Below are 27,945 nucleotides of genomic sequence, written 5' to 3'. Positions count from 1 at the left end.
AGTAGATTATGAATTTAAATAAATATTGCAAGCATACTTACTATATGGCACATTATTTCTACATTTTACAGCATGATCATCAAATGATTAAATATGCAGAGCTTATTAGTACAAACAAACAGTTATGATTTTCTGGGCAAGAAGATCAAGAGACGAGTGTAGAAATTCTTGGAAGATACTGACAATACAGTCATGCCTCGAGTTGCGTTTGCTTCACGTTGCGTTTTTTCATGTTACGAACATGGCAAACCCGGAAGTGTTTACTTCCAGGTTCACCACTTCATGCATGCGCATGAGTGATCTGTGTGCTTCGCACATGCGCAGGAGCATTCTATCGTGTCACGCACACGCACAGAAGCGGCGCTCTACCTACTGACTTTTTGAGGTGCGAATGGCACCCTGGAACGGATTGCGTCTGTAAGTAGAGGTACCACTGCATTGACGCATTTCATTATGGCTTCAGGTCTGGTTTCAGAACCAAATCAGCCTTGGCTGCCCTGACAGAAGTCCTTTATCAGGCAAGCAATCCTGTTGCTCTTACTCCCATTTTTCAGTGACTTTTCATACCATTGGTCTTGGCATCCTCTTGGACCAGCTCTGTGGGATAAGAATTGGTGGCACTGTACTATGGGCCTGTAGAATCACAGGTTCTCAGAGGAGGGTAGCATTGGGAAACTGCCTTGTCAGGTACATCTACTTGAAACTGTTGGGTGTGCCCATCAGTAGTCACTGGAGGCATAGTAGCCTGGAGTGCTTTTTTCTGCTCCTGCTGGTACACCAATGACGGCTGTTCCTGGACAGGAATAGCTTGGCAACAGTGGTGCAGTGGTAATCTCTAGACTGGAATATTGCAATGTGCTCTATCCTTCAACCCTTGAGGTTGGTTCAGAAATTGCAGCTGGTGTAGTATGCTGCAGCCCGACTTTTGGCCAGCTCTGTATCAGCACATTTGTTAAACGGCGGTATATAAATGGAATAAATAAATAAATTTGATCCTGTACTTAACCATTTTATGATGTTTTAATGAATTTTTAATTTGAGGTGCATCACCACAATATTTTATTATGAGCTGGGAGTTTATGTATTTATAAGTAAATATTAAAAGAAAATTTAAAAAAGATATCTCAAGCACATATCACAGAAATGTATCAATAATCCACAGTGACAGTAAATTTAACAAAGAAGAAGGAAAAGCAGCAGCAGCAGCAATGGCCCACGTTCCTTTCACTAAAGGCAATATTCACAACTGCCACACTGCTTCCAGTTTCTCTTCAGGTACAACACACAGTATGTTCAAAAAAGAAAGGCCCTTTATCTCCAAACTTGTCCTTCACCAAGTCAGTAGAATTCTTCAAAACACAGAGATTAGGAGCCCATGCAGACACAACACTCCATGCTCCTTGACAATGTTTAATTGTTCGGGCAATGGCTGTCTCTCTCAGTAGAAAATCTGTTCTACATTACCTCACTGTCTGGGGTTATTCTGGCACCCCAGTTCATCACAGCTGCTGCTAACCAAGGTCTGCTTTTAACCAGAACTTAAAATATGGCTCTGCTGTGCATGTATGTTAATTTAATGGTGGTGCCAAGGAAAAGTTTAACCTGAACGATCTACTGGGCCATATTTTTTATTGTTGACCTCAGAAGTCAAAACTTCCCTATCCTTTCTTTACAAACAACAGCAACTGAGAAAATAATAAGGTTGCAAGAGATTAAAAACACATTAAAATGTAGCTTTAGGTTATTTTTAAGAATGTTACCCACTCAATTTCAAACATGTTTATGCACACTACTCATAGCAAATACTGCCTGGGTTTCTGAAATATACCACCATATCCCTGAAATGTATTTCCTGCAATGTTTTCATTCATATTTATACACATATACTTTGCCATTATTGGTGCCAGTAGAATTTGACTTACAGGCCTAGACACAGGGAGGTCCAAAACAACTGCGGAAGACAGAAGCCCAGAATGGCAAAGCAATCAGGGCTGATTCCAGTTTGTTTTGTTTTTAACATTTAGATGAGCAGCCAAAGCCAAAACTCCAGTGAGAGTAGGGAAATGAATATCAGAGGTGTCCCCAGTTCCTCAGTCATTCCTTCCTTCACTGTACAACACATGTCTTCATAATTCAAAAAAGAAAAAGGATCCATTTGGGCTTTCCCACTGTTGCCTCAAAACTGGGAGGATGGCTGAACAGCCAGGTCTGAGGACAACTTGCCCAGGAACCCCTCAAAGCAAGTCAGTTCTGTGGTTTATGTCACCATCTCTAACCTATTCTTAAGTCAACTTTCTCTTTCAAAAAGTAGCAATGTCAAAAAGAAATCTACAGAGTTCAAGAACTCTATTCCAGAGCTTAGATCATCCCCACTCGCAGCTGAGTCAGCAGCTTAGATCACCACATAATGAAGTCCTCAGGTGAAGTCAGGTTGCCAAAAGGAATTTTAAAAGAAACCACATTTAATTTAAGGCACATCCTGCTGTCAGTAGTTTGGACAGTATGAAGTGATGAAGCAGGGGAATTTACTCTGTAGGAAAAAGGAAATGTGGAGAGCCCGAGATTAGTACAGCAACCTAACTCTGAAATGCACATTGGCCTGGATTACACAACATGGTAAGACCAACTATGGCAAGCTCCTCTCTGGTCTTCTAAACTTCCACACCACCCTGAGCTAAGGCACCAGGTTGGGAAAGCCTGTCTCACAGATGAGCAAAGAGAAGGCAATTATAAAAGTTTTAAAGTTGATTTAAATTGTTTTTAATGATGTAACCCACCCTGGGATGTTAGGGTAAAGAAATAAATTAACAGCTCTGCTTGCAAATGCCTTGTTGTGTTCCTCGGGGCAATTTCCTACCAACCAAGGTTAGCTTAATGTGCACTAAAGCTGAAGTCATTAAAGGTGAATAAACACATGAAGTGACTGCAGCATTAAGCGATAACTAGCATGGCAGACCACATACAGGCAACAAGTTCAGCCGCACTATCTGCATTTTGTGTGGGGTAAAGCTCTCCTTGCCACATATAGCAGGAACCGGTACTGCATTTACCCCAGGAAACTGACTTGTTTGAATTGGTTTTGCGCAACAGCTTAAAAACCAACAAGTGCCTTTTTCACGTCTAATTTCATAGTGATTCAAGACCTGCTGGTACAAGTGATACACAAGTCATTTATCATTTAACTCCTTTTATCCTTTCTTCCTGAATACCTTTTTCTGGCACTTTTATAATCCAGATATAAATCCTCTACGACTGCCTGCCATTTGAAATGTTAATGTTGCAAACCAACATTCCAGAAGCAGAATTTGTGCCGAATGCTCGGCACACACTGTTAACACTAGGTAATCAAGATAAAGCAAGTTTTATTTCTTTAAAGCTCATTGTTTAGTTTTTATAGGGTTTATCTACTTGGCACTCATGAGATACCTAGTTTTCAAAGGCTGCTCTTTTCTGGCTTGGCCATTTAAAAAAAGCAAAACAACCACTACTGAGTCCATTTGTTTCATTCCTGCCAAACATCTGACAAAACATGAGCCAGTCCTTCCTGTTTATGCCCTAGGAAAAAGTCAGTTCTAACAGTGTAGCCCTTCAGAAATTCAGGGAGGTGCAGAATGCTGTGTGTGCACACTCATCCCTCTGGCAAGCCCATGTTGTATTTCATCAGTTTCTGCAAAAGTGTACTTTAGAAAAAGAGCCAAGTTTCTGAACGAAAATGTCAGAAATTCTTACTTAGGGACAGCATTTCTCCCCTCTTTTCCTCAAAGCCAGTACATATTTCTATCAAAAGATAATCAAGCTCCTATTTTACTATACCGCATTAGGTAAGCAGTCAGTCGTCGTCCCCCCAGTTGTTAATACAAAAAGGGAAGAACACATCAGAAGGTTATAGAGACCATCAAGTGTCTCCTTCCTATTAAGAGGATATTAGTAATATATATATTACTATATATTACTATTATATATCATCATCATCATCATCATTATATAAGAGGATATTAGTAATATATCCACAGATGCAGGTGACACTGTGGTCTAAACCACTGAGCCTAGGGCTTGCCAATCAGAAGGTAGGCAATTTGAATCCCCGCCCCAGGGAGAGCTCCCGTTGCTCGGTCCCTGCTCCTGCCAACCTAGCAGCTCGAAAGCATGTCAAAGTGCAAGTAGATAAATAGGTACCGCTCTGGTGGGAAGGTAAACGGTATTTCCATGCACTGCTCTGGTTTTGCCAGAAGCGGCCTAGTCATGCTGGCCACATGACCCAGAAAAACACTGCAGACAAACGTCAGCTCCCTTGGCCAGTAAAGCGAGATGAGCGCCACAACCCCAGAGTCGTTCATGACTAGACTTAACTGGCAGGGGTTCTTTACCTTTTTAGTAATCCACAACACTCAACAAAACCAATGAAGCAATGTATACATGGCAACATACATATATACTATGAGCAAATATTTCAAGTGGGAAGCCATCCCTCAACATCAGTTACTCAAAACAGATGTCTGGAGGAAATACACGCCCTTAGATGATCTATTCCTATTATGTTAATTTAAAAATCAAGGGCATGACCCAGAAACAAAATACTGTCAATGAAGCTTTAACCAGAGCCCAAGCAGTCACCAGCATAAATGGCAAAAAAAGAAAACACACATGCTTTTAAAAGCCCATCAATTCTGACATGCAAAGAGGTCAATAACCTTTTTGTATTGTGTATTGTCAATACATTTGTATTGACAAAGTATTTTCTTGCCCCTGTAAACCAAAAACCCTCACTTCCTTTCCCCACCCCCCGAGTTTTCAGTCTTCCCTTTATAACATAAAAACCTGAGGTATCTATAAAATGAAAGTTATGCAATCATGTAAGGGCTGAAAAAATCTGGGAAATGGAGGTTGGGAGGAATATGCCCCATATTTATCTACAAACCTCAAAAGTTGCTACACCAAACTGATACAGAATGATACAGAACAGTTGTGGGAGAGACAGAATATTCAATAGAAAGAAAGTGAAGGCATACTGAAAGAGGATGTTAGGGTGAGGTCGTTAGAATTGTCATTAAATGCCCTATATGCAATTATTTATTTATTGTTGCATTTATATCTTGCCCTTCCTCCAAGGAGCTCAAGGTCATATTCACAAGGTCTTTGTTTGATATGCTTTCGCCATACAGATTTCTATGGGGCAACTACTCTGGAGGAAATGAAACAGGTTTAAGGACTACTATATATCCAAAACAGCTTGGTCAGCCATCATACTTCAACTATTTGCATTTTGAATCAGAGATTATTCAAGTCAAAGCTTGCCATTTAAGAAAATTAGCAAGGTGAGGAAAAAGGGGTGGGGGGAGAACTCTTCTGTAAATGACTGATCTAGCTTCTAATCAGAATAATGATTTTACCAAGGCTCTCTCTACTGCTTTGGGGAAGCGATGCTGAAACAATGCATCGTCTTGTTTTTCCCTTAACTGGGCTCTTTACTTGGAAAATGCTGGACATTAAAGCTCCAACTAGCCATGCAAAGTCACATATGCCTGACATCATGTCTAAAGAGAGTCACCTAATGCAAACACCATTTCAAGGATCTAGAGCAAGTGCTGCAGCAGCATACTAACACACACAGGCTGACAATTCGGTTTAGATACAACATCAGATGCATGCCCCAGCATCATGTTTAAAATCCGCTTGCTGACTTGGGATTACAAGTAGAAGATAGTTGTTGCAGCAGTTGCAATATCTCACAAAGGCACGATTTCCCCCTCTAGACCTATTAATTAAATCCAAACCGCACCTCAAACAAACATAACCTTGCCCAAATTGCAATGTAACACAGACTCCTATATCCACTGGAAAATTACAAAATGAATCTCTTTCATGCAATGATACAGACTTTGCAAGATGTCTTTTTAAATCAATGTCCCACATGTACTGTACTAAAAAATCAAGTAAGACCTTCAATGTTATCTGGAAACTTCAAATGGTGCAAAGTGTCACTACCAGAAACTAGAAAGTACTGTTTAATTTGCACAGATTATCTGGACTCAGTTTACTGCATTTTTCTTTCTTTCTTGCATTAAAGTTGCAAATGCCTTGGGACCCAAATATGTAAAGAGCCCACTGTACATTGTTCCACACCTTTTTCAACATCTGAGGTCTTAGGCCAAGTGCCTCAACTAATATCTGATGGGATCATGGCCTTCTCAATTACTGTGCCAACTGTATGGAATGCCCGCCCCCCCCCCCCCAGATACTGTGTGCTTCGAATGCCAGGTTAAAACACAAACAAAACCCTGGCTCATCAAGAAGACCTTTTGGGATTAGTTGCCCTTTGTGCTTGGTTCCTCCTGGTGCACTAGGGTTTGTTTTCACTTTTTAACAAATTGCTTTTTGATGTTTCCACTCTTGCTATGGCGATTCTGTGTACTGTTTGCGGCTCTGCATTTGTTGAAAGATAATGCAGAATACAGATTTTAATAATAAAATGATGAATTTGCTTCATACTGCCACGGACAGAAGGCAATCCCTTCTTTTATTTGTTAACACTATCTTATGGCAGCAAATCTAGTTTCACTAAAAGTAGAAATTAAGAAACACACACACACACACACACACACACACTACTACTATTATTATTTTATTTCTGATGGCGCCTAAAAGCTAAGAGCGAGCAACTTGCCTAAGGCGCTGAGTTCATGGCAGAGAAAGGATTTGAAACAGAGATTTCTTGGTTTATTGCTCAGTCTCTTAGCCACTTCTGCTACATAAAAGACAGGTGTGATGCAACTAGGTACAAAGAATGTTCACAGATTGTCATCCCAGGCATTTGATGGAGTATGATAAGAGGGCTGATGGCCTACTGAATTGAAATGTTCTTGCTAATAAAGTCCTGTGGTTTTTTTTTAGTGTGTGTGTTCTTTTCATGGATGAATGAAATGAGTTTTTCATTATTTCAAATTATTGGAATGTATTACTTTTAATTTCATGCTATGTCTTTTTTTTTTACTCTTAACCCTGTAAGTCGCTTAGAGACTTCTCTGTAGTAAATGATGAATGTCAAATAACCACAATTGTCTCAATTTCTGAATAACCAAAGCAAAAAGATGGAGGGAACTATCCAAAAGAACGTGGAATCACAAACTTGGGGAGGGGGGACAGAAGGAAAGACAATAAGTTAAAGATGCTTTTCCTGGAATTAGAAAAGAACTACTACTAACCCATCTCATTCTTAATATGGGAAGAGGGAAGCAAGAGTAAAGTGCAAAGTTCAATGGCACTTGTAAAACAAAGCAGTCCACAGTTCTCCCTCATACCTAAAAGCCCTCCTCCTCCTCCTCCTCAGCATCTCATCATGATAATGACAGGTCATGCAGGGTAGTTTCCTGACAAAGTTATAACAGTATGGCTTCACCCCAGTTCTGGAAGACTGCCATGCTGACAGTCTGCTAAAGGTCAAGGCTAGGCACTTTCTGAAACACACTTAAGTATTTATTTAAGTAGGACTCATGGCCAGGGAGAGGCACAGAAGAATTTTGTTTGCATCCATTGTTTTAATTTTCTTACATTTCTATAATCAAACACGTTTTCCCCTTGTCATTCACTTATAGAATAGATGGAGATCATAACTAAGAAGAGATGTAGTTTTAAGTGCGAGTGGGATAAATATGGAATTGAAGAGGACGAAAGAGAGGAATGATGTGCGACTTCCAACAAGTATTGCAAGCTCTTGTTTGTTTTGAAACAAGCCAAAGCCACAGGACTTTATACACAAGAAGTATCTTTTAAAATATGGATACGTTGGGTGCTATTTTCCACACACACAAAGTTGTAGAAATTTTCTGTCGTGCTCCTGACTTATCTGCATGCTTCTATTTCCTTTTACCATGTTAAAATTAGTTCTCATGCCAGGAAGGAATCCTGGAAGAGCATGGCAGTCTTCCTTAGCCCTGCCAAGCACGGAGCAAGAAGTTACTCATGGCACTGAGAGGAAACTAATGACGGTGAGGGAAGCAGCCCAGGGTGAGTACTGCAATTTTTTAAAAGCTATTATATAAACAAATAAACAGCAAGTAAGCACATTATAATTATGAAGTGAATAGCAGCATGGAGTTAATGCCAAATAGCCAAGAAAGCACCAGCATATTACACCTTCGCAAGTTCTGCACTGACTGCCAATTCGGCCCCAAACCAAGTTCCAGATCTTAGTATTAGTGTATAAAGTCCTTAACAGCTTGGGACCAGTTTTCCTGAGGGACTGCCTTGCCCCCTGTGTCTACTCAATCCCTTCAATCTGCTGAACTTGCACTCTTGTAAGAATGTTTGCTCTAAATCTACAGGAAGTTGAGCTTTCAATGTGACATCACCTATGCTCTGGGAATCCCCTGCCTATCAACCTTAGTCAGACCCCTTCATTATGTAGTTTTATAAGCCTGCAAAAAACTTGTTTCAGCAAGCCTATCTGGTCATGTAAGAAGTTATGTATATCTGCTTTAAATCTTGCTGATTTCATTTGTGTTTATATATATATATGAGTTCTTTGATTAAGAAGTATATACATTCTTCAAATTAAAAAGAAGTAAGCCAAATGATTAAAATAAAAGCTAGATTGTGGTGTTACAATTCAAGTTTGAGCTGACCAGCACAATCCTAACAGATATGTCAACTTCGAGAATTTACCCAAGGCCAAACAAAAACAGCAAGGAACTGAAAATAACTTCCAGAAATAAGAAAGGGAGAAAACAAGTTGCTAATGCTAAAACACTTGGACAGAATGTCCTCTACTGTGGAATAGCAGAGAAAGTATTCTCTAAACATCATTGATCATCAAAAAGGCTGCCAACTGTAGTTGAAAAGAGGAGTACACTACTTCAAGGCAGTATTTAGCTGTATTTCCCACCTATTCACCCACATTTAAATTCATCCATCACTCTCACAGAGTATATCAAATCAGAATGAACATTTATCAAACTGATACAGGCCTCCCTAGACAGCATGCACAAGACACTAAGCCAGAGACCATAATTGTCAGTAAGTTCATAAGGCATTTTAAGGACTTTGACAACCTTCAATGTTGATTTTCTTCTCACTTTGCGCTTCTACTTTTTTCTGCTCAAAGGTTCTTCCAAATGTCCCAAACGGTTAACAATTCTTCCTGAAGAATCTTGCTCCATATGAATTTACTAGTCACCTAATAGTCTGCCAACCAAACTTTCTACAAACACCTAGTGGTCTGAATCCTTGTGCTTTAATTTCTAAGCATTCCCTTAAAAGGTAAAGGGGTAAAGGGACCCCTGACCATTAGGTCCAGTCGTGGTCGACTCTGGAGTTGCGGTGCTCATCTCACTTTATTGGCCGGGGGGGGGGGTTGGCGTACAGCTTCTGGGTCATGTGGCCAGCATGACTAAGCCGCTTCTGGCGAACCAGAGCAGCGCACGGAAACGCCGTTTACCTTCCCACCGGAGCGGTACCTATTTATCTACTTGCACTTTGACGTGCTTTCAAACTGCTAGGTTGGCAGGAGCAGGGACCGAGCAACGGGAGCTCACCCCGTCGTGGGGATTCGAACCGCCGACCTTCTGATCGGCAAGTCCTAGGCTCTGTGGTTTAACCCACAGCGCCACCCGCGTCCCTTATCCTTCCCTTAATTTAAAGACAGGTGCATTTACAGATTTTGATGAAGATATGTATCAAGAGTGCTGACTGAAACATGGTACATTCTTGTTGTGGAGGCCATTAGCTTGAACAGTGCCACAGAGAAGTACTTTCTATCAGAATTGTGATGTTAAGGTCCCTCCATATGCGATTTAGCCAAATTAAGTCCAGTAACGTCTGCTGTCCTTGGTGGCTGGTGCTAGCACGAAAATCCTGCATTCACACATGTGACATTACAGTCATTCAAGTCATCAGGGATGACATGGAAACACTGAATACAATTGCACTAATAATACCAACTAGAAGACACTTTCAAACAACATTGAGCACTGCCGCATGGAAGTGCTTTTTCACAATCTCCATTTGGGGCCTCACTGTAACATTTAAGCCATTTAGCATTAGCAACCTTTGCATGGCTCAACTCCAACACAGCTGTCTTATAATATATTCATGTTGGTTTTGTTCCATAACCAAATCCCCACTTCTACTTAAGGTTATTTTTATTTCCCTGAGTTAAATAGATCGTGACTTTGAAAATTAGTTACCAAGAGTGCTTTCCCTAAGGAGTAAAAAACAGCACACTGGTCTTTACCAAAGCCATGTCAGAAGCTAACTGTTGAGATTAAACAAACTGGGGGTGAAAGCAAGACCTAGCAGAGTATGAAAACTAGAAGAAGAAGAAGAAGAAGAATGATTGCAAATAGTACGTGAGGATAAAATCTTTCATTGGGGACACTGTGAAGGAGATTAGCTACAGAACTTAGAAACAACCCAATATTCATTTTCCTCTTCTCCCAAATTTATGTGAATGTTTAGAAAGTCAAAATCTACAAAAAAGTAACCCTAAAAATCAACTATTAAGAATTCAAGCTGCAATCCTACAAACACTTGCCCCCATCACCATGTCCTATATTCAAGCTACACAGAAGTTGCCATTTTGTAAATAGATCAGTGAAAATAATTTATTTGTTACATTTTTGTAGCACCTTTTCTTCTGCATGTGAGGCACCTAGGGCCATTCAACCAAGTAGATTCCTGTTTGGAATTTCTTAATGAAGCAGTCCAAGTTAATGAATAACTCCAAGCTACTTTTGACCTCAAAATAAGAAAACAGAAAGCAGAAGGCAGTGAATTGCCATTAGCATGAGGGTGATCCTTACTTTTTTGTCCAAGATGTTTAAAAACCTTAGAAATAACCTGAAAGCATATGTTACTCGGAGTTTCATTTATTCATTGCTCATAATGCCAGAATGTAGACATTCTGGGGCACTAAGATAACACTTTTAAACTGGCACTTGTACTCAACCCTCAACATTAACCTTAATGTAACTTAGGATCTCTATAGGTAGCTACTTTTATGAGGGCTAGCCCACAGGGAAGATGCCTGCACCATGCTAAAAACACAGTTTAGCGTGACATAAAAGAGTATAAGTAAGCCTCAAGGTCACACACTCTGGAAGAGTTTAGAAGCTTTTGCTTCTACTTACCATAACTACACTTTGTGCAAACTGAAGAACTATGGTTAAGATCACATACCATTTTGTTTAACACAAATCAACTTGCATATGGAAAGTCAGGAATTCTCCAATATATTCATTTACAAAATATGTACACTTCAGTCAACAACTGTGCACACCTTTAAACTGCTGCCTTTCTATGCAAAATACAAAGAAACAGAACTTTCCTAGTTGACACTTCTTGACAAATAAAAGCAGCACTTTAATTATACACATGGTTTATGGTCTAATGAACAGTGCCCATATTTTGTACTTGGACACCCATAGCAGAATTAGCAGTGAGAAGTGCAAAAGGGTGATAAGGAAATGTGAAAACACTAAACTTTAGCTTGTTTTCCAGTGTCCAATAGAAATGCAATGTATCAACTATATCATCTAGCACCAATAACAGCAATAATTTTGTGCAAGTCAAAAAGTCACTCACATTCTATTATGTGAATGAACTGATCAGTTAAATGCATAATTTTTTTTAAGACAAATAGTCTCCATCAGTCAACATGCATATTCCAGACCTAAAGTAGGGAGAATGCAAAGTGTAGAATTTAGGGCCATGATTTTTTTGGAGAGAGGGAGGGAAGGAAAGTGGGAGAGGGAGAGATCCTTGCAGATACACTGTATATAAGATACTTCAAATTCTTTAAGTAGCTGATCCCAGAAAGAGGTATGGCATTTATTAATATCACTAATGCTCAGTAAGTATGCGTCAAATGAAGAAAGCAATCAAATTGTTCATAGGGGAGTGAGCATTTAACACTTTTTGAACAGAAGCTTACTGCTTCTTGCCTGCATCTGATATGCATAAGCTGGCAGGAAATCTTTCAAGTCTATGACAGCTGTTGTGTTACAATACATCAGGCTCAAAAATATTCCATGAATCTGATAGTCATAATACAAACTGCTTTCTGCTGACAGCCTGTTCTCCTTCACACCTATGTAAACACATATACACATTGTGGAACAAAATTTCAAAACTGTTGTTCTGGAGGAATCAATTTTGCTGTTGTGAACAAGTGAATATCAAAATCAACTGTACATCTGCTTGATCCTTTAAAAAAATAATAAAGTAATTAACCTGAAGAAATGAAAGAGTAATTTTTCCTGCACAAACCTACAGGTAGGATTATGTAAATTTCACAATCCTAATTCATGTCCACATAAATTAGCACCGGACACAAAATTAAACCAACAATATGGGCTCTCTTTTTGCCTTTTTAAAAAGTAAGTTTTAAGACACTAAGAATATTAAAAAAAGAACTTCAAAATGTGGACAAAGCCTGGTGAGAGTTCTGAAGCAGTAGGTTAAGCATTATTTCTGGTAGTTAAGGGGTAGAACTTCAGTGTTCTCTCCCTAACATTTTACACAAGCAGAACAAGTTGCTCCCAGAGCCTCCAAAAACCCCTCTAGTACACATAATTTTAAATTATTTGAATTATTTAGAGAGTTCCTCTGTGCAGACTTTGGCAAAGGAAGGGGAAATATTTGGGAAGCGTTCCCTCTGTTTTGTACTCTTGCTACAGAGCTCAAGCACCATATTGGCAACTTCCCACGCAAGGATGCCTGCATGAACATTAATTTGAACATACTGTAGATATCTGTCTTTATCTGCTGTACTCTTAACTTGATAATACTAGGCACAAATCTAGACTGTCAGGCCTCCAAATATCCTCTAGCAAGAGACCATGATCAACACGACTGTCCCCTCTCCCAAGTGGGAGAAGTTTCTAACAAGACAGAGCTTTGAAACAGGAAAGGAGGGAAACCCACTGCTTCTCTCCTCCTGCCACCATGATTACAGAACTGTCTTCCTTTCCCCTTACTTCTCAGGTACACACACTGAGAACCTGCAACAGGCATGAAGTTGGGGGGAGGGGGGAGGTTACATGCCAGTTTTTCTTCACCTGAGCTGTACAACCAAACTCTTTTCTTTCTGCCCCCCCTCCCCCTACAACTACAATACAGAGGAAATGAGAAATTTTAAAAGCCAGGCAACTTTTTCAAGAAGAGGAGCAAGAATCTAGCAAACCCAGTTGGTGGCCCCCTTCATTTAAATTAAGAGAACATCATTTATGAGGGCTTGGAATAACTTGTTCAACATGAAGAACATTGTTTCAGGGCAAAGGAGCGTACTTACCAATATTTTGTTATCCACTTTGTCGCTCTTGACTTCTAGCTTAACTTTCTTCTTCACTGAAATTTTTATCTTCCTCCCAATCACATCCTTGACACTTTCTGAAATAGTGAAGAATATAAAATTGCTTTCACTGTTAAGAAGTAAGGGAAATATGAAATTATGCTACTATTATACTGCCAAGCAGTGCTCTTGTTTCCAAATAAACTTAAATGACTAAACTAAATGTTTCCACTGTTTTAGTAAACAGTCAAACCACACATGCCTAAACATTCTCTACTGCACTTTGGAAATCTGTACTCCTTTGTCATTGAGCATTAGGTAAATAATACATTGTAAACAAAGAAAAGTCTAAAGAGGAAAGCATAGGTTTACTTCCTCCTCTTACCAGAGAAAGACATCTATGAACTAAAGTAATCAGATACTGAGGCACTCAAATGTTTGATCTCATTCATATTCACAGCAGGCTCTCACATTTTGGAAGTCGAATAATGCAGGTAAGATCCAGTGCCTTGTAAATGCAAGCTGTGTCACCCCCTAGATTGCAACATCAAAACAGTTCTATGTGTTCTTATCTGAGAGCTGTAGAATGGCCTCTCCAGAATGGATCTCAGTCTAGGAGTTCAGTCTCCTAGGGCCTGTGTCGATTTTTAGTACCTTGAAAAGGAGTCTCACAAACAGGATGCATCTCCATCCCCTGAAGTACTCATGAAAGTATGCAGGTTGCAGGCAGACTACAGTACTACAGTACAGTACTGGTAGTTAAAGTGTAAGTATGGAATCCTCTTAGATGAACATTCCTGGTTTAGCACTGAAGTACAAAACCAAATGCAAGGAAAGCTGCCACGCTGATACACCCTTAAAAAAACTATGCTGAGCTCACTTCTCATACCATTTGTCACTGGTCTCAACCAACCTCATTCTCAATTTCACACATTTTTATCTCTCTCTGCAAGAACCAGACCAGAACCAGTCATCCAGGGCTGGATTTAGGAGCATGTGACTGCCTCAAGACACCAGATTTTGGGGTGGGAAGGGAAAAGAATTTGTCACAAGCTATCTACTCAACAGCCAAAGCAAGTACTACAAACAGTTCATCTTCACTTATAAAGCTCTCACAGCATGGCTAGTGTTGTGTTAATGTTCTTTTTTTTCCATTATAGGATAATTTTTAGCATTTGTGGCCATTCAAACAATGTGCAAGCAGTTGTGGTCGGTACAAGTTGATCGTCTTAATATTAACAGGGATAAGTAACTCATGCAAATCAAGTACTGAAGTCATGGAATAAACTACAAAGCTAGGTGTATTCAAAAATTGAAGGGGGGCATCAAAAGGTCCTCATTTGGTCTGAAGCTGGCCTGCAGACAACATGGATACCACCATCATTGTTGTTGCACATGCTCAACACACAATCCAAGATGAAAACGCCTTTAGAACACAAAGATGCCGCCATTTTGCACGCCCATCAGTAAACAAGATAGCAGCAGCTATAGTTCAATGTGGGGTTAACTAAAAATTCATCTCCTAGGAAAGACTTTGCATCAATACCCATCAAAATACAGTAACATGTTGCCAAAGATACTGCAGGGTCTTCAACATAGCCCAGAGAATACAATTAATGTAATAAATATTGCTCAATATGTTAAAATGCTTAGGGGAGTACATCCACAGTACTATTTATGCTTTTTTGGCATAATAATAATAATAATAATAATAATAATATTTATTATTTATACCCCGCCCATCTGGCTGGGTTTCCCCAGCCACTCTGGCTGGCTCCCAACAGAATATTAAAATACAATAGTCTATTAAACATTAAAAGCTTCCCTAAACAGGGCTGCCTTCAGACGTCTTCTAAAAGTCTGGTAGTTGTTTTTCTCTTTGACATCTGGTGGGAGGGTGTTCCACAGGGCGGGTGCCACTACCGAGAAGGCCCTCTGCCTGGTTCCCTGTAACTTGGCTTCTTGCGGCAAGGGAACCACCAGAAGGCCCTCGGCACTGGACCTCAGTGTCGTGGCTGAATGATGGGGGTGGAGACGCTCCTTCAGGTATACTGGACCGAGGCTGTTTAGGGCTTTAAAGGTCAGCACCAACACTTTCAATTGTGCTTGGAAATGTACTGGGAGCCAGTGTAGGTCTTTCAAGACCAGTGGTAAGTGGTCTCGGCGGCCGCCCACCAGTCTAGGTGCCGCATTCTGGATTAATTGTAGTTTCCGGGTCACCTTCAAAGGTAGCCCCACATAGAGCGCATTGCAGTAGTCCAAGAGAGAGATAACTAGACCATGCACCACTCTGGCGAGACAGTCCGCATTAGGTTTTATACATTTAAATATATGCTATTAGGTTTTCATGACTATCTTAACTAATGCGTCTTGGTATCATGTCTCTTATAACACATTAACCTACAGTGCAGAACAGCAAGGTATCACTGCTGCAAGATGATCCACCCAAAGTACTAAGGCACCTGCACTAACTGAAACTGGAGGATATGTTGATCCACCCTGAAGACATAGGAATACCTTCAAGAACACACAAATGTGTATGATCAAGCTTTAATTCTGAAAGCTGACAGATGTTAGGGTAAGTCATATTATATTAAACGTAACATCTAATTTATGTTTACAATAGAAGACAGCTCACCTTTGTTTTCCTGGATGAGCAATGCAGCCTAATAACTCATTATATATGAATCTATGCAATCTTTTTAGACATTATATCCATCTAGAAGTTGGCAACAAATGATTGAAATATACCTGATAGTTCAAAATATTGTTATTTTTATAACCAACTCTTCCCCACCCCTCTATCAATGGGTAAGTTTTCTTTAAAAAGCCCCCACTGCCATTATGTACATTAAAAAACCCAAGCAGATTTCTCTTCTGGCATCCTACAGTAACCCAACCAAGATCCTCCTGCACTATTTACCCATGCACAATAACTCTTTTCCTATCCAAAGATTCAGAATCATTACATACATGATGAGTTTAGCTATCTATGCACTGCCAGAGGTGTCAAGACATTGTTGAAGTATGCATCATTTGCACAGCGAGTAATAGTGTCATTTATCCAAAGGAGGTGATAAGGCAGTTGAGAAACATTATATGTATATATAGGTAAACAGTTTGAGGGATCCATTTGTGTGTCACATTCTAGCACAGTTAAACAAAATCCAGAGCAGAGCTGTACAGGTGAGGATTCTTAATAGACTCCATTGAGTAATATGGGTCAACAAAACAAATTGATTGCAATCTGGTACACGTTTGGCACCAAATACTGCTGCTAGGATCTGGCTATCTGATTTCACCAGGGTAATATTAGTGGATGGTCTAAAGTTATTAATCAGGATTATATGCAATAGCGCCTTCATTTCCTTTTCGTGCTCCTCCACACAGTATAATTTTTTTCAAACCATTTCTTTTCAAGTGCATTTGTAGAAGACTAAATAACATATGCAGGTAAACCTAAAAGGATTGCCCTCAACTTATGCCCAGCTGTTTCAAGAAGCAGCCATCATATATGTACTTGCATTAGCAGTAACAAGATTAGAGGAAGAGGAGCAGTGAATGGTGGATAGTCAAGATAAAAAGATGTGCTGTATCTGGAAGGATAAGACTTGCCTTTTGCTGGAAAACCACTATGCCTCAGGCTACAATCCTGGGCACACTTAATGTAGGAATAAGCTTCACTGAACTCAGCGAGACATAGTCACAAGTAATATACCAAAGATCAGTTTCAGTTCCTTCTCTGTAAAATGGAAACCCCATGAAATTTCATGGCATGTTTGAAGTGGACCAGGCAAAGGAAATATTGTTGCACACCCCATGAATCTTCCTGATATGACACACTCAATATTATAATAGGTAACTAAATCTTGCTGTAAACAGTCCTGGGAACTTGGCTATAGGGCAGTCCATAAATGCCTAAAGAGACTACTTAACCCAGTAAATAATAATTTTCACAGAGATATATTTTTAATTAACAAGGGCTCAACTGCCAGCCATATTGGCTCCCAGTCCATTGCAAATCGAGACACAGGGAAGGGGCTTTTTGAAACCTCCCTATCCACAGTCTGAACAGCAACAGATGCTTTGGCAGTCCTCTCCTTATGCACCTGAGCATCTTAAGCCCATCCGCCTAGCAGCTTGGCTTGCACAGCGAAGCAAGGTCCATAAGCAAAACACTCTGCAGCGCATTTGCACCGGAGAAGGAAAGGCTAGGAGGTTCTGCCTGCTTTTTAAGCATCACTTTTCGCACGCAACCTTGCAAGACCACCAAGCGATAAAATAATCCAAGAACCCTTTCCCATTCTTCGCGCGCAAGAGACTCGACATACGTCTGTGGAAGAGCACAGGAGGGGAGAGATCATCGCTAGGGTTGGAGGCTCCTATGGGGCCAGATGGGGAGAGCCAGCAGGGCAAGGGTGGCGAGGAAATGCTGGCGTTGAGAAACAAGCCGCCCCTCGAGAGGGTTAAATATTGCTTTCACTTAGTTGGCTCACAGATGCCGAAAGCTCCGCTCCGTTTGCCTAGTTAAAAGGCTGCCTAATCTTCCCCTCCGCCCCGTAAGCAAATCTCCTCCAGCAACATCGATGCCAAAAAACAGGGGAGGGGGGGCGGGCGGAGGAAGCGAGAGCTGCTTCAGCTTACAGACGACCCCCCACCCCCCGCACCTTTCCACCCGTCTCCCAGAGAAAACAAGTAACTGCAGCTTCCCACCACGCCTCCCCATTCCCAAAGGAGCATTTAATGCAGAAGACAACAGGATATGGGCGAGGAAGGCGTCGGGGGGGGGGGGGGAGGCAGGCAGGCAGGCATAGACTTTAGCCCTCACCTTAATACCCCTGACAGGAAGCAACCCCCTCCCCCTCCTAACCTCTCCCAGTTAAGTGCCCATTATGAAGCCAGGAAGAGAAATGGGGAGGCGAGGGACATGCTTACCTAGCAACTCTTTGGGAACGTCGGAGCTCTCTTCAGTCATCGTTGCCCCCCGTCGTCTGTCCACAGCGAGGTGTGTGCGCGCTGGTTGCCGGGGACAACTCGCGCCTGCTCGCCACGAAAGAGCTGCCCAAAACGCAATTATTTTGGGGTAGGGAAAACAGGAGAGGGAGGGGCAACGAGCCTGCTGCTGCTGGTGTCTCTCTCTCCCTCCTTTCTGCCCTTAAAAAAATCGGTAGGTTTTATAAAAAAGACCAAAAAGCGGAGGGTTACTTAGGAGATTATTGCTACATGACGCCTCTCAATTTCGGCTGAAGGGAGAAGGGGGCGAGAGAGGTCCAAGGGCGGAATGGTCTCCCCGAGGCAGAGACCGCGGCGCTAATCCCCTTCTTCGCCGCCGCGTCTGCGCTCGTCAGGCTCGCCTTTTCTCCTTCCTCCTTCCCGCTTTCCCCTCCTGCCTCACGCAGCCGCCTCCTGGCTTGAGGTGCAAGCGGAAAGCGTGGGTGGAGGAGGAGCAGGCGGAGGAGGACGTCGTAGTGGCGGTGGCGGTGGCGGTGGCGGCGGCATTCCTTACTCCCGCAGAGAAAAGCCCAGCCCCGGCGAAGGGCTTCGCTTCGTACGCGCCCACACGCGCGCCCGGCGGCTCCAGCCGAGAGGCGGCCTCTTCACCTCGCGAGAGCCGCCGCCGCCGTGGAGAGCGTTGCGCGCGCTCTCTCTCTAGCTAAAGCAACAGAAAGACTTTCTACTCAGCCGCGTTTCCTGCCAGCCCTACATTTGCAACAGATTCCATGCGCGCGGCCAGGGAGGGAGGGAGGAGGGAGGGAAGGGGGTGGAAGAAGACTTAAGGACATTTGTAGCAATCCCCTTGGTCCCTCCTCCCTCCCCTCTCAAATCACAGGATCCAGCAGCAAAGAGAGCGCCGGAGAGAGATCAGGAGGGCCATCTGCTGGTTTGAGGCGGTCTAAACCTGGGCAAAAAAAGGGATCCCTTCCCTCAGCCCCACCCACTGCTCCTGCTCCTGCCCCCACTCCCGCCCCACCATGAATCCCCAAGCAAGCGGTTGTTTTGAAAAGCTGCTTTGGAGTGAGCCGCATCGAACTAAATGGGTTTTGATTCCGAGTAGACACACATAGGACTGGGCTGGAATGCACACTTACCTGGCAGTGAGGCCTCCTATTGAACTTCCTCTGAGTAACATCCAAAGATTCCAGCTCCTTTGCACTCGGAATTTTCATCAGATGCTTTACATTTTTTTTTAGATCTTAAAAGTGTCTAGGCTTTAAATTCTGGGGCTGGGTTGTTGTTTTTCTTAAAAAAAGTATATTGCATATTTTATTGTTGTAAGCTGCTTTGAGACACCTTTTAATAAACAAATAGTGGAGAAGCTTTGCTTAGCTGTTTACTCCTTCCTACCCAGTTCTGTCCTGGAGGTATGATCTTCTGGGAAAATAAAGGACTCTCTTATGAATGCTGATGTTCCTGTTCAACACAGGAATGTATGGGACCATTGAATAAGGCCAAAGGCTGGTCTAGACCTACATTTTGTTTTGACAGTGGCCCACAAGATGCCTATGGGAAGCCCAAAAAGATTACATGGCATGGCAGTGTAGGGGTTCGTGTCTAAAAAGAGGTATTGGGGACCAGTAATCAAGTAGTGCCAGCCTCAGGCACTTAATAGGGTTTGACTGTGTGGCCCGCCTTCTGCTGCAGGGGTAAAAATGGATATGGAACAAGGGGGAAATGCACCTTATGAATGCTTGTGGAACCTATAATCCTCCAGGTACTGTTAGACTAGACAGCCCATTGTTAATACTAGCTGGAGGTGAGGTGAGTTGGAACTACATCTGGAGGACCGCTGGTTCCACATTCCTGTTTTACTACTACTAATAAGAATAAGAATTTTTATTACTTGTACCCTGCCCATCTGACGGGGTTGCCCCAGCCACTCTGCACAGCTTCCAACAAATATAAAAGCATAACAAAACATCAAACTTAAAAAAGTTCTCGATGCAGGGCTGCCTTCAGAGGTCTTCTAAAAGTTGGATAGTTCTTTATCTCCTTTTCATCTGATGGGAGGGCGTTCCACAGGGAGGGCGTGACTACCAAGACGGCCCTTTGCCTGGTTCCCTATAACTTCACTCAGTGAGGAAACTGCCAGAAGGCTCACGGATCTGGACCTCAGTGTCTGGGCTGAACGATGGGGCTGGAGACTTCCAGAGATGCATTTAGTGTGGTCACTCTGTCTCTACACCATCACCACAAGTGCTGTTATCTGCTTGGTAGATAAAACCTGCTGTTACCACTACAAGCATGTTTAACTTCAGGGGCTTTACCTGGGAGAGAGGCCTGCCACGGACATATTAATGGATGGTTCAAGATTCCCTGAGGGCTTGTGCCATTTGTCTAAGAAGAAGACAGACTGGCCAGCTGGCCATGTACCTAGAGTTTCTTTTTAGTCCCATGTGGTTTGAACTGGTAAGAAGAACAAATGAATTCGTTAAGTCACATTGATTGTTAATTAATGCTTTCTGCGTACCCAGTGGCACATACAGGGTGTTCTAGAGCAGCATCTCTAGGAGTCACAAAATTAAATAACAATTTTTAAATGGACAGCAACAGGGCTATGGGCTGAAATTGTAGGTGAGATACTTGTAAAATTATGGATATACTGTTGTTACAAAAGAGGGTTTTTTCATGTCAAAAAGCAGTAGAGACATCTTCATTGTCCAGAGAAATTCAGGACAGTCAACATTATCATTACTTACTTTTTTTTGCTTCTATTGCTCTCCTATCCTCTTCTGTCCTGCTTCAACAATCCCCTTATTATCTTTTGCCCAAGATAAGCTTTTCTGCAATTCCTTTGAAGCAAGAAATTCCTTTCCATCATATAAGAATGCAATGCACAAACAGTGCCTTCTACTTTGTGGCCTGACTGCAAGACAGGAGTTCCTAGCAAATACGTTTCATCTTATTTTGATTGTATTAAATGAAATTATTTTTGCATCAATTATGTTTTAATTAACTTTTCTTCTTCAGTTGGTTTTGTCAGGCTTTGCTCAAAATTGCATGCCCAAACGAAAACTTATACTATCATATAATCACCACTCATTTGAATTGGGTAACAGCAATTTAAGGATTTGCTTTTAATTCAGCATCAAAGGGCTCTTGCCTTTTTTAAACAACCCTTGGCAAAAACTCTGTGCTTTTCAAGAACTGCCTGTTGGGCATCGGTTCTCCTGGTGAACCTCCTCTTTCTTGCACGGAAGCACAGTAATGGGGAGACTGCATCTGTTCAGCCTGCCATGTATTAAAGGACAGTTCTAGCCTAATACGTATTTCAAATATAATATTTGCTTTTTTTCGTGTACATTAAGAACATATGTAGAGGATAGGCACTGCGTGTAGAAGACCCCAGGTTAAGTCCCCTCTCAGAAATCTTGGCCAACTGCTCCCAGCTGTTCTTCCATGTGTAGAAAACAACACTGAACTGGATGGGCCAATGGATTGAGGATAGGAATGGGTGTTCTCACTGTGCTTCACATTTTTCCTTTCCTGCCCTGGGGCCTCCAGCCAGGGGAGGAGGAAGGGGGTGCGCTGTGGGCGGACTGCCCTGGGTGTCTTCTCTGAGGGGGGTGACATTTGGCATGCCGCCCGCCCACGACTCCCAAGCCTACCCTGAGCCATCTGGGGAAGGGAGGGAGCTGCATCGCTTTGCAGGCGGCATTCCTCCCTTTCCCCTTCATTTTGACAGCTGGGGGAGGCTTTGGAGTCATGGGCGGTGGGGGTGCCGAATGTCCACCATCAGCGGCTTGCTCTGCCCCCGTGGGCAGCTCGCTCCACACCAGCTGCAGGGTGCATGTGCCACTCTGTGCACCCAAGCGGCTATCCTGTGCCTGGGAGGGCACCCTTCCCCCCCCCTTGGGAGCATGCCCACCCTGGGCAGTGCAGGCATATGCTTCGCTGCTGCCTCCACAGGTTGAGGTGGGAAAAGTTCCTGCCAGGAACACCATCACTGCCATGCAGCATATGAAATACATGGTGGCAGCATTTAAAAAAAAATATAATGAGCTAGGGGTTAGTTTCCTGTTAACTTTTGGCATTCCTGAGTCTCTTCCACCCCCTCCCATTTCTGCCAAAAAAGTTCCTATGGGAAGCTACTTTAAATAGTTAAAAAAATTACCAGCTCTCAGAAATTTACTCCGGGGAAAACAACAAAGAATCTTGCGGCACCTTAAAGACTTCACAAAATATATTTCCACAGGCTTTTGTAGACAGAGCCCACTTACCCTAATGCATTGTGTTCCAGAGATGCTCCTCTGGATAGACATGATTGGAAAGGGTGTGGTGGTTGTAAAAAAGTGTCGTTGGGGAAATGAAATGCAGAAGTTGTAACAATGTAACAAGAAGGTGTAACAATGAAAATCATGTCATTACCTGTGGGAAGGACATTCTGAGGAAATCAATGGGTTTGCCACCTGCTGTCAAATAAGGAAATTTCAACCTTATTGGGGGGGGGAGTGGAATGGGAGTGGAAAGGAGGAATGGCGTCACCACATTTTTAAGGTGAAAGTTTACCAGAGTTTATAACTGTTTAGTAATTTCAATGGGAGTCATGCTACTATTGAAATCAATATGGACTTAAATTAGTCAATTGATTTCAGTGGGCCTGCTTTGAGTATGGCTTAGTTGCATACCACCTGTTCACTGTAAACACACCAATCTCTAATAATTTATCAAAAATGTATTGACACTCAGGGTATGTATTTGCTAAGTAGAAATAATTTTAAAGTGGGAGGTAGGGAACATATTTCTCCCAGCGCCCAGTTCATACAATGCACGATAATTTATGCTGGCAGCAAAAAGCCTTCATAAGCATCAATGACCATATGGCATTTCTGGTTCACATAAATAATGATCTGAGTCTAAAGTCTTTAACAACTTCCTTTTCTCTGTCTTCCTTCATGCACCCATGGCAATTTATTGAGTTTAGTCTCAGAGGTCAGGTATCAAGTCTAGCTGAACCAGTCTTCTTCTGTGGCTTTGTTGTGTGAAAAGCATTGGTGGCTTTCTGTTGATGTAATTAAATTCCATACTAAATTCAAATTCCAGGCCCCACCACAGTTTGTTTGTTTGTTTTTTTAAAAAACCAACAGAAAGCACAGGAGATTCAGTTCATAGAATATCCATTCATGCCACTTTTATGACTTACTATATCGTTCCCAAATTTACCCACTTTTTCACATTTCCAGCAGGTATGGATATAATTTGCTCCACTTTCCACACATTAACAGCAGACAGTGGCGTAGCGTGGGGGGTGCAGGGGGGGCCGGCCGCACCGGGCGCAACATCTGGGGTTAGGGCAAATCCACGGGTTAGGGGGCGCAAATCCACCGGTTAAGGGGCGCAAATTACTTGCCTTGCCCCGGGTGCTGACAACCCACGCTACGCCACTGACAGCAGACGTTTCATTCATTCATTCATTCATTCATTCATTCATTCATTCATTTATCTCTCTCGCCCTGACCTAGCCACTGTGATCCATGCGACGGTCACCTCCAGACTGGATTATTGTAACTCACTCTACGTGGGGCTGCCCTTGAGACTGACCCAGAAACTCCAGCGGGTGCAGAATGCCGTGGCGAGACTCCTTATGGGGTCTTCGCTGCGAGACCACATTCATCCAGTACTATACCAGCTGCACTGGCTCCCGGTGGAGTACAGGATCAGGTTTAAGGTGCTGGTTTTAACCTTTAAAGCCCTATACGGCCTAGGACCCTCGTACCTACGGGACCGCCTCTCCTGGTATGCCCCACAGAGAAACCTACGGTCTGCAAATAAAAACATCCTGAAGGTCCCAGGCCTCAGAGAGGTTAGGCTGGCCTCAACTAGAGCCAGGGCCTTCTCGGCTGCGGCTCCAATCTGGTGGAACGCTCTGTCACAAGAGACTAGGGCCCTGCGGGACCTGACATCTTTCCTCAGGGCCTGCAAGACAGAGTTGTTCCACCAGGCCTTTAGTCAGGGCGCAGCCTGACTCCCTCCTCTGGCAATCTGCACAGAATTTTGCTTAATGGTTGCTATCAACTTGATTTTAATTAATAATTAATTTTTATAATGAAATATTTTTAAAATGTTGGATTATTTTGATTGTTTGACTATTTGATTGTTGTTAGCCGCCCTGAGCCTGGCTTCGGCTGGGGAGGGCGGGATATAAATAAAATTTTTTATTATTATTATTATTTATTATTTGTTCATTCGTTCTTTAGATTTATACCCCATCCTTTATCACTTTCATGATCCCCGAGCAGAGAATTGTTAACAGGTGAGGGTTGCTAGACACTGAGGAATCAAACACCAACTTATAAGGATGTCATGTACGCGGCAGTAAGAATTTATGGGGTTCTCCTGTGCATGCCTGGCCTTGGAGGTCATAGGATGTTTATGATGTTTTGTAATATTTGAATTTATTTACAGATATATAGGTTGATTCACAGCTGAATATTCCATGCCCCTGCCATCAGATTTTGTGGGTGGGTGGGGGGCAGTCATCACCTTTAGATCCTTGCAGAGAGCAGCTCAGTCATCTTTGTATATTTTAGCCTCAATCTTGTCTTTCGCATCTGCAGAACTGCATGCTTCCTTGCATGATCAACATTCCTTAAGGGGGAGGGAGGAGAGCCTAGCTTGACCATTCCAGCAAGCAAAGCAGTCCAGCAGGTTTGACCAGTTTTGAATTGGTTAACTCTCTCCTCCAAACTTAAGACTCACTGGACTTCCAGCAGTTCCTCGAGATCTCATAACAATTTCTCAAAATAGTTTTACCTTATGCTACTACAAGGCAATAAAGCCGGACTGTTAGAGAAAATAATTTTACAAGTTACATCACTAATATCTATTGCAAACGTTTTATTAACTTCTTACTAATGTGGACCGTTAAAATTAATCTCCAGCTTTGTTACTATAAGGACCATTACATTTTTATCTGCTTGCCATTCTCTTGCAAGAGCCCTGTGTGTTCTAATTAGAGCTAAGCAGAAAAGAATAACTGCTGATGTTTGTATTTTCAAAGGAGAGCTGCAGCCATTGTCACACTGTAACCCAATTATCGATGTGCAATACCTCCTCTGCTCCACCTTATTAACTGAAGAATGGGTGTTTCTTACCTTGCCTAGGAGCATCTTTTTCTCCCACCCCTCACACTATTTCCTTAATATCTAGTCTGAAGATGACTTCTTGCTTACCACTTTGTGAACATTAAATGGATTTGTCTGCCCCTTCCTTCTTTCCTACCAAACCTTGCAGCCTCCTTATACTCTCTCCCCTCAGTCCTTGCCCCCTCAGGGTTGCGTTCGTAGTACAAATGTTGCAGCCTGAAAACAATAATCATATATAGAATGGGAAAAGAGTGCACTCTCTTCCCCAATCTTGAAAACAAGAGATTATTTCTCAGTTAAAATTGCTATTTTTTGTGCTTGTGATGTTGATAAAGCTTCAAAGAGCGTTATAACCCAAACATAGGAGCCAACTCCTCGGTGCCAAGGTCCCTTTGCCCCTCCCCAATAAAATATTTGAGGGGGGGACAGCCCCCCAAAAGTTTATGTGCATTGCCATTCAAATGGTGTGCATGTGCCTCATCATGTGATGGGGGCGGGGCTTACCCAGTATTTTATTCAACTTGGTACCCCTGATTCCAAATCTGCAATCAGTCTTGAATACAGTGGTACCTCGGTTTAAGAACAGTCCTGTTTATGAACTATTCGGTTTATGAACTCCGCAAAGCTGGAAGTAGTGTCCTGGTTTGAGAACTTTACCTTGGTCTAAGAACGGAAGCCGGATGGTAGAAGGGCACCGGCGGTGGGAGCCCTCATCAGGGAAAGCGCGCCTTGGTTTAAGAACGGTTTCGGTTTAAGAACTGATTTCCGGAACGGATTAAGTTTGTAAACCGAGGTACCGCTGTAAGTTAAAACTCAGGGCTTGTCCACATCTGAGCATTGTTTAGCTGTTAATGCTGTCCGCCCCATTTGAATTAGACAAGAGTCATCACCAATTGCATATATTTGGATCGGAGGAGGAACTTCAATCTTTTCCATTTATAGAAGTAGCCATTCCCTTTTGTGCTTGTCCTTACCTTCCAAATTGTTGATTCTGTTATCCCAATTATGTATTGACAGGGCACATACGCCTAGATAGCCATGCCCACCTTGTTTTATGAAAATCTCCCCACACAGGAGATATACAAAAGCACACAGGCAATTGAAAAATTGTTTGCACAGTTTTCTGCTTTTGTGCTAATATGAAGGATCAAAGGGGGGGGGGCTAAGCGCCTCACACACCCTTACTAGCAGGCTGGAAAAGAAATGAAAACAATGGTAATTTCTAAGCACATAATTTTCAGATTGCTGCTCAATGTTTCTGGTGTAGATTTTTTAAAAAATGTGGCCTGCTTGTGCAGTTTCGTAGTTTTGTGCAAATCTGAGGGAGGGAGGGAGGGAGGGAGGGAGGGAGGGAGGGAGGGAGGAGAGAGAGAGAGAGAGAGAGAGAGAGAGAGTGTCAGAGTCCATTCAGGAGCAACTGGAAATAGGAGCACAGCCAGAAGAGAAATTAAATGGAAGCACTGAGGAAATAGTGGGGGTAGCAGAAAGTGACCATTGATCCCCCCCTCAAACACTAAAGCAAATTATCAGAGGGCCCAAATGGCACTGTTCAGAACCTGATTTCCCCCAACTTATTGGATCATTCCCTTCCTGGGTAAACCAAAAATAACAGGGGAAAACATCAAGGCTGATGTCTGTAGGTAACGTCATGTGGACTATGCACATTAAATGTGAAGGCACCAACATAAGTCAGTGTAAGGATTAAAGATACCAGTTAATTAGGACCAGAAATCCAAACCACATAAGCGAAATAAAACAACCCATGTTATTTAACAATACTACAAGTTCAATAAATTTGTCCCAGAAGCTCTTTATCACAATACTATGCTCAGAAAGCTACTAACCACAACAGCAGATGATTGCCAAAAAAGTAGGGGAAACTTGCTCAATGGTGATACGGAAGGGGGGGGCATGTCTTCTTCACCTTCTTCTTCGCTACAATATATCAATTTATTTCCAATTGTCAATGTCAAAAGGGACTAAAATCTATAAAATTCATAGAAAATCAACGTGCCAATTTGCTCAATATCTCTAGGACTCCATCACACCTCCCCTGTCCTCCATAATCCCTCCAGCAAGGTGTCAAGACCCTAATCCTGTCAAATCACTCTGCCAAGCCTTTCCTCCAGGAAATGCCAGTACATGGACCATTGTCTTCTCATCAGGATGTGCTTATCTGCGCATATCTCCAGCTCTGCATATTCCCCCTCCCTCCTCCATATGTTAATCCTGTGTAACCCAACCTCTTCTTAATGTATTCATGATGTAATCTGTGTAACCCAACCTCTCTTTAATGTATTCATGATGTAACTGGGATGTATTTTGCACTGTATTCTGGGACATGGAGGGAAGTTTCAAAAGTTTATGTCACCCCTTTCTCGCTGTTCAATCTCGCCTTGAACCTGTTGCGCAATAAACTTGGATCTTCTGCAGCTTGCTCCTGTCTCCGGCTGAGCTCATTTTTCCTCCGCAGGGACCCGCGGACTTAGTCCGACGAGCTGGGTGGCAGAGCAGCCTCGCACCCAGATTTTTACCGTAACAATGGCAATCAAACATGCACCTTCAGCTATGGCCGGT

At 42.4% G+C, this 27,945-nt stretch overlaps 1 protein-coding gene across 3 annotated transcripts in view; it reads right to left on the bottom strand.

Annotated features, from left to right (window-relative positions):
* CARMIL1 (capping protein regulator and myosin 1 linker 1) overlaps positions 1-19,113 on the bottom strand; it is a 124,410-nt gene extending 105,297 nt beyond the window's left edge. Inside the window, exons 1-2 of one of the 3 annotated variants that reach the window (XR_014550575.1) lie at positions 18,221-19,024; positions 13,286-13,383 (exon numbers count right to left, since the gene is read on the bottom strand). Coding sequence is in view for 1 of the 3 variants with exons in the window: in XM_083623696.1 (XP_083479822.1) it covers positions 13,286-13,383; positions 18,221-18,260 (138 nt within the window). In the remaining 2 variants the exon portion in view is untranslated. Of the gene's footprint in view, positions 1-13,285; positions 13,384-18,220 lie in introns of all 3 variants that reach the window. The other 2 variants (XM_083623696.1, XM_083623697.1) reach the window with 2 other exon arrangements.
* Between the last annotated feature and the right edge of the window lie 8,832 nt (positions 19,114-27,945).

The sequence above is a fragment of the Podarcis filfolensis genome (assembly GCF_964270895.1).
Source record: "Podarcis filfolensis genome assembly, chromosome: 7".
Classification (NCBI taxonomy): Eukaryota; Metazoa; Chordata; class Lepidosauria; order Squamata; family Lacertidae; genus Podarcis; species Podarcis filfolensis.
The sequence above is the reverse complement of the archived record's forward strand: the minus strand, read 5'-3'. Positions and strand labels throughout refer to the sequence as shown.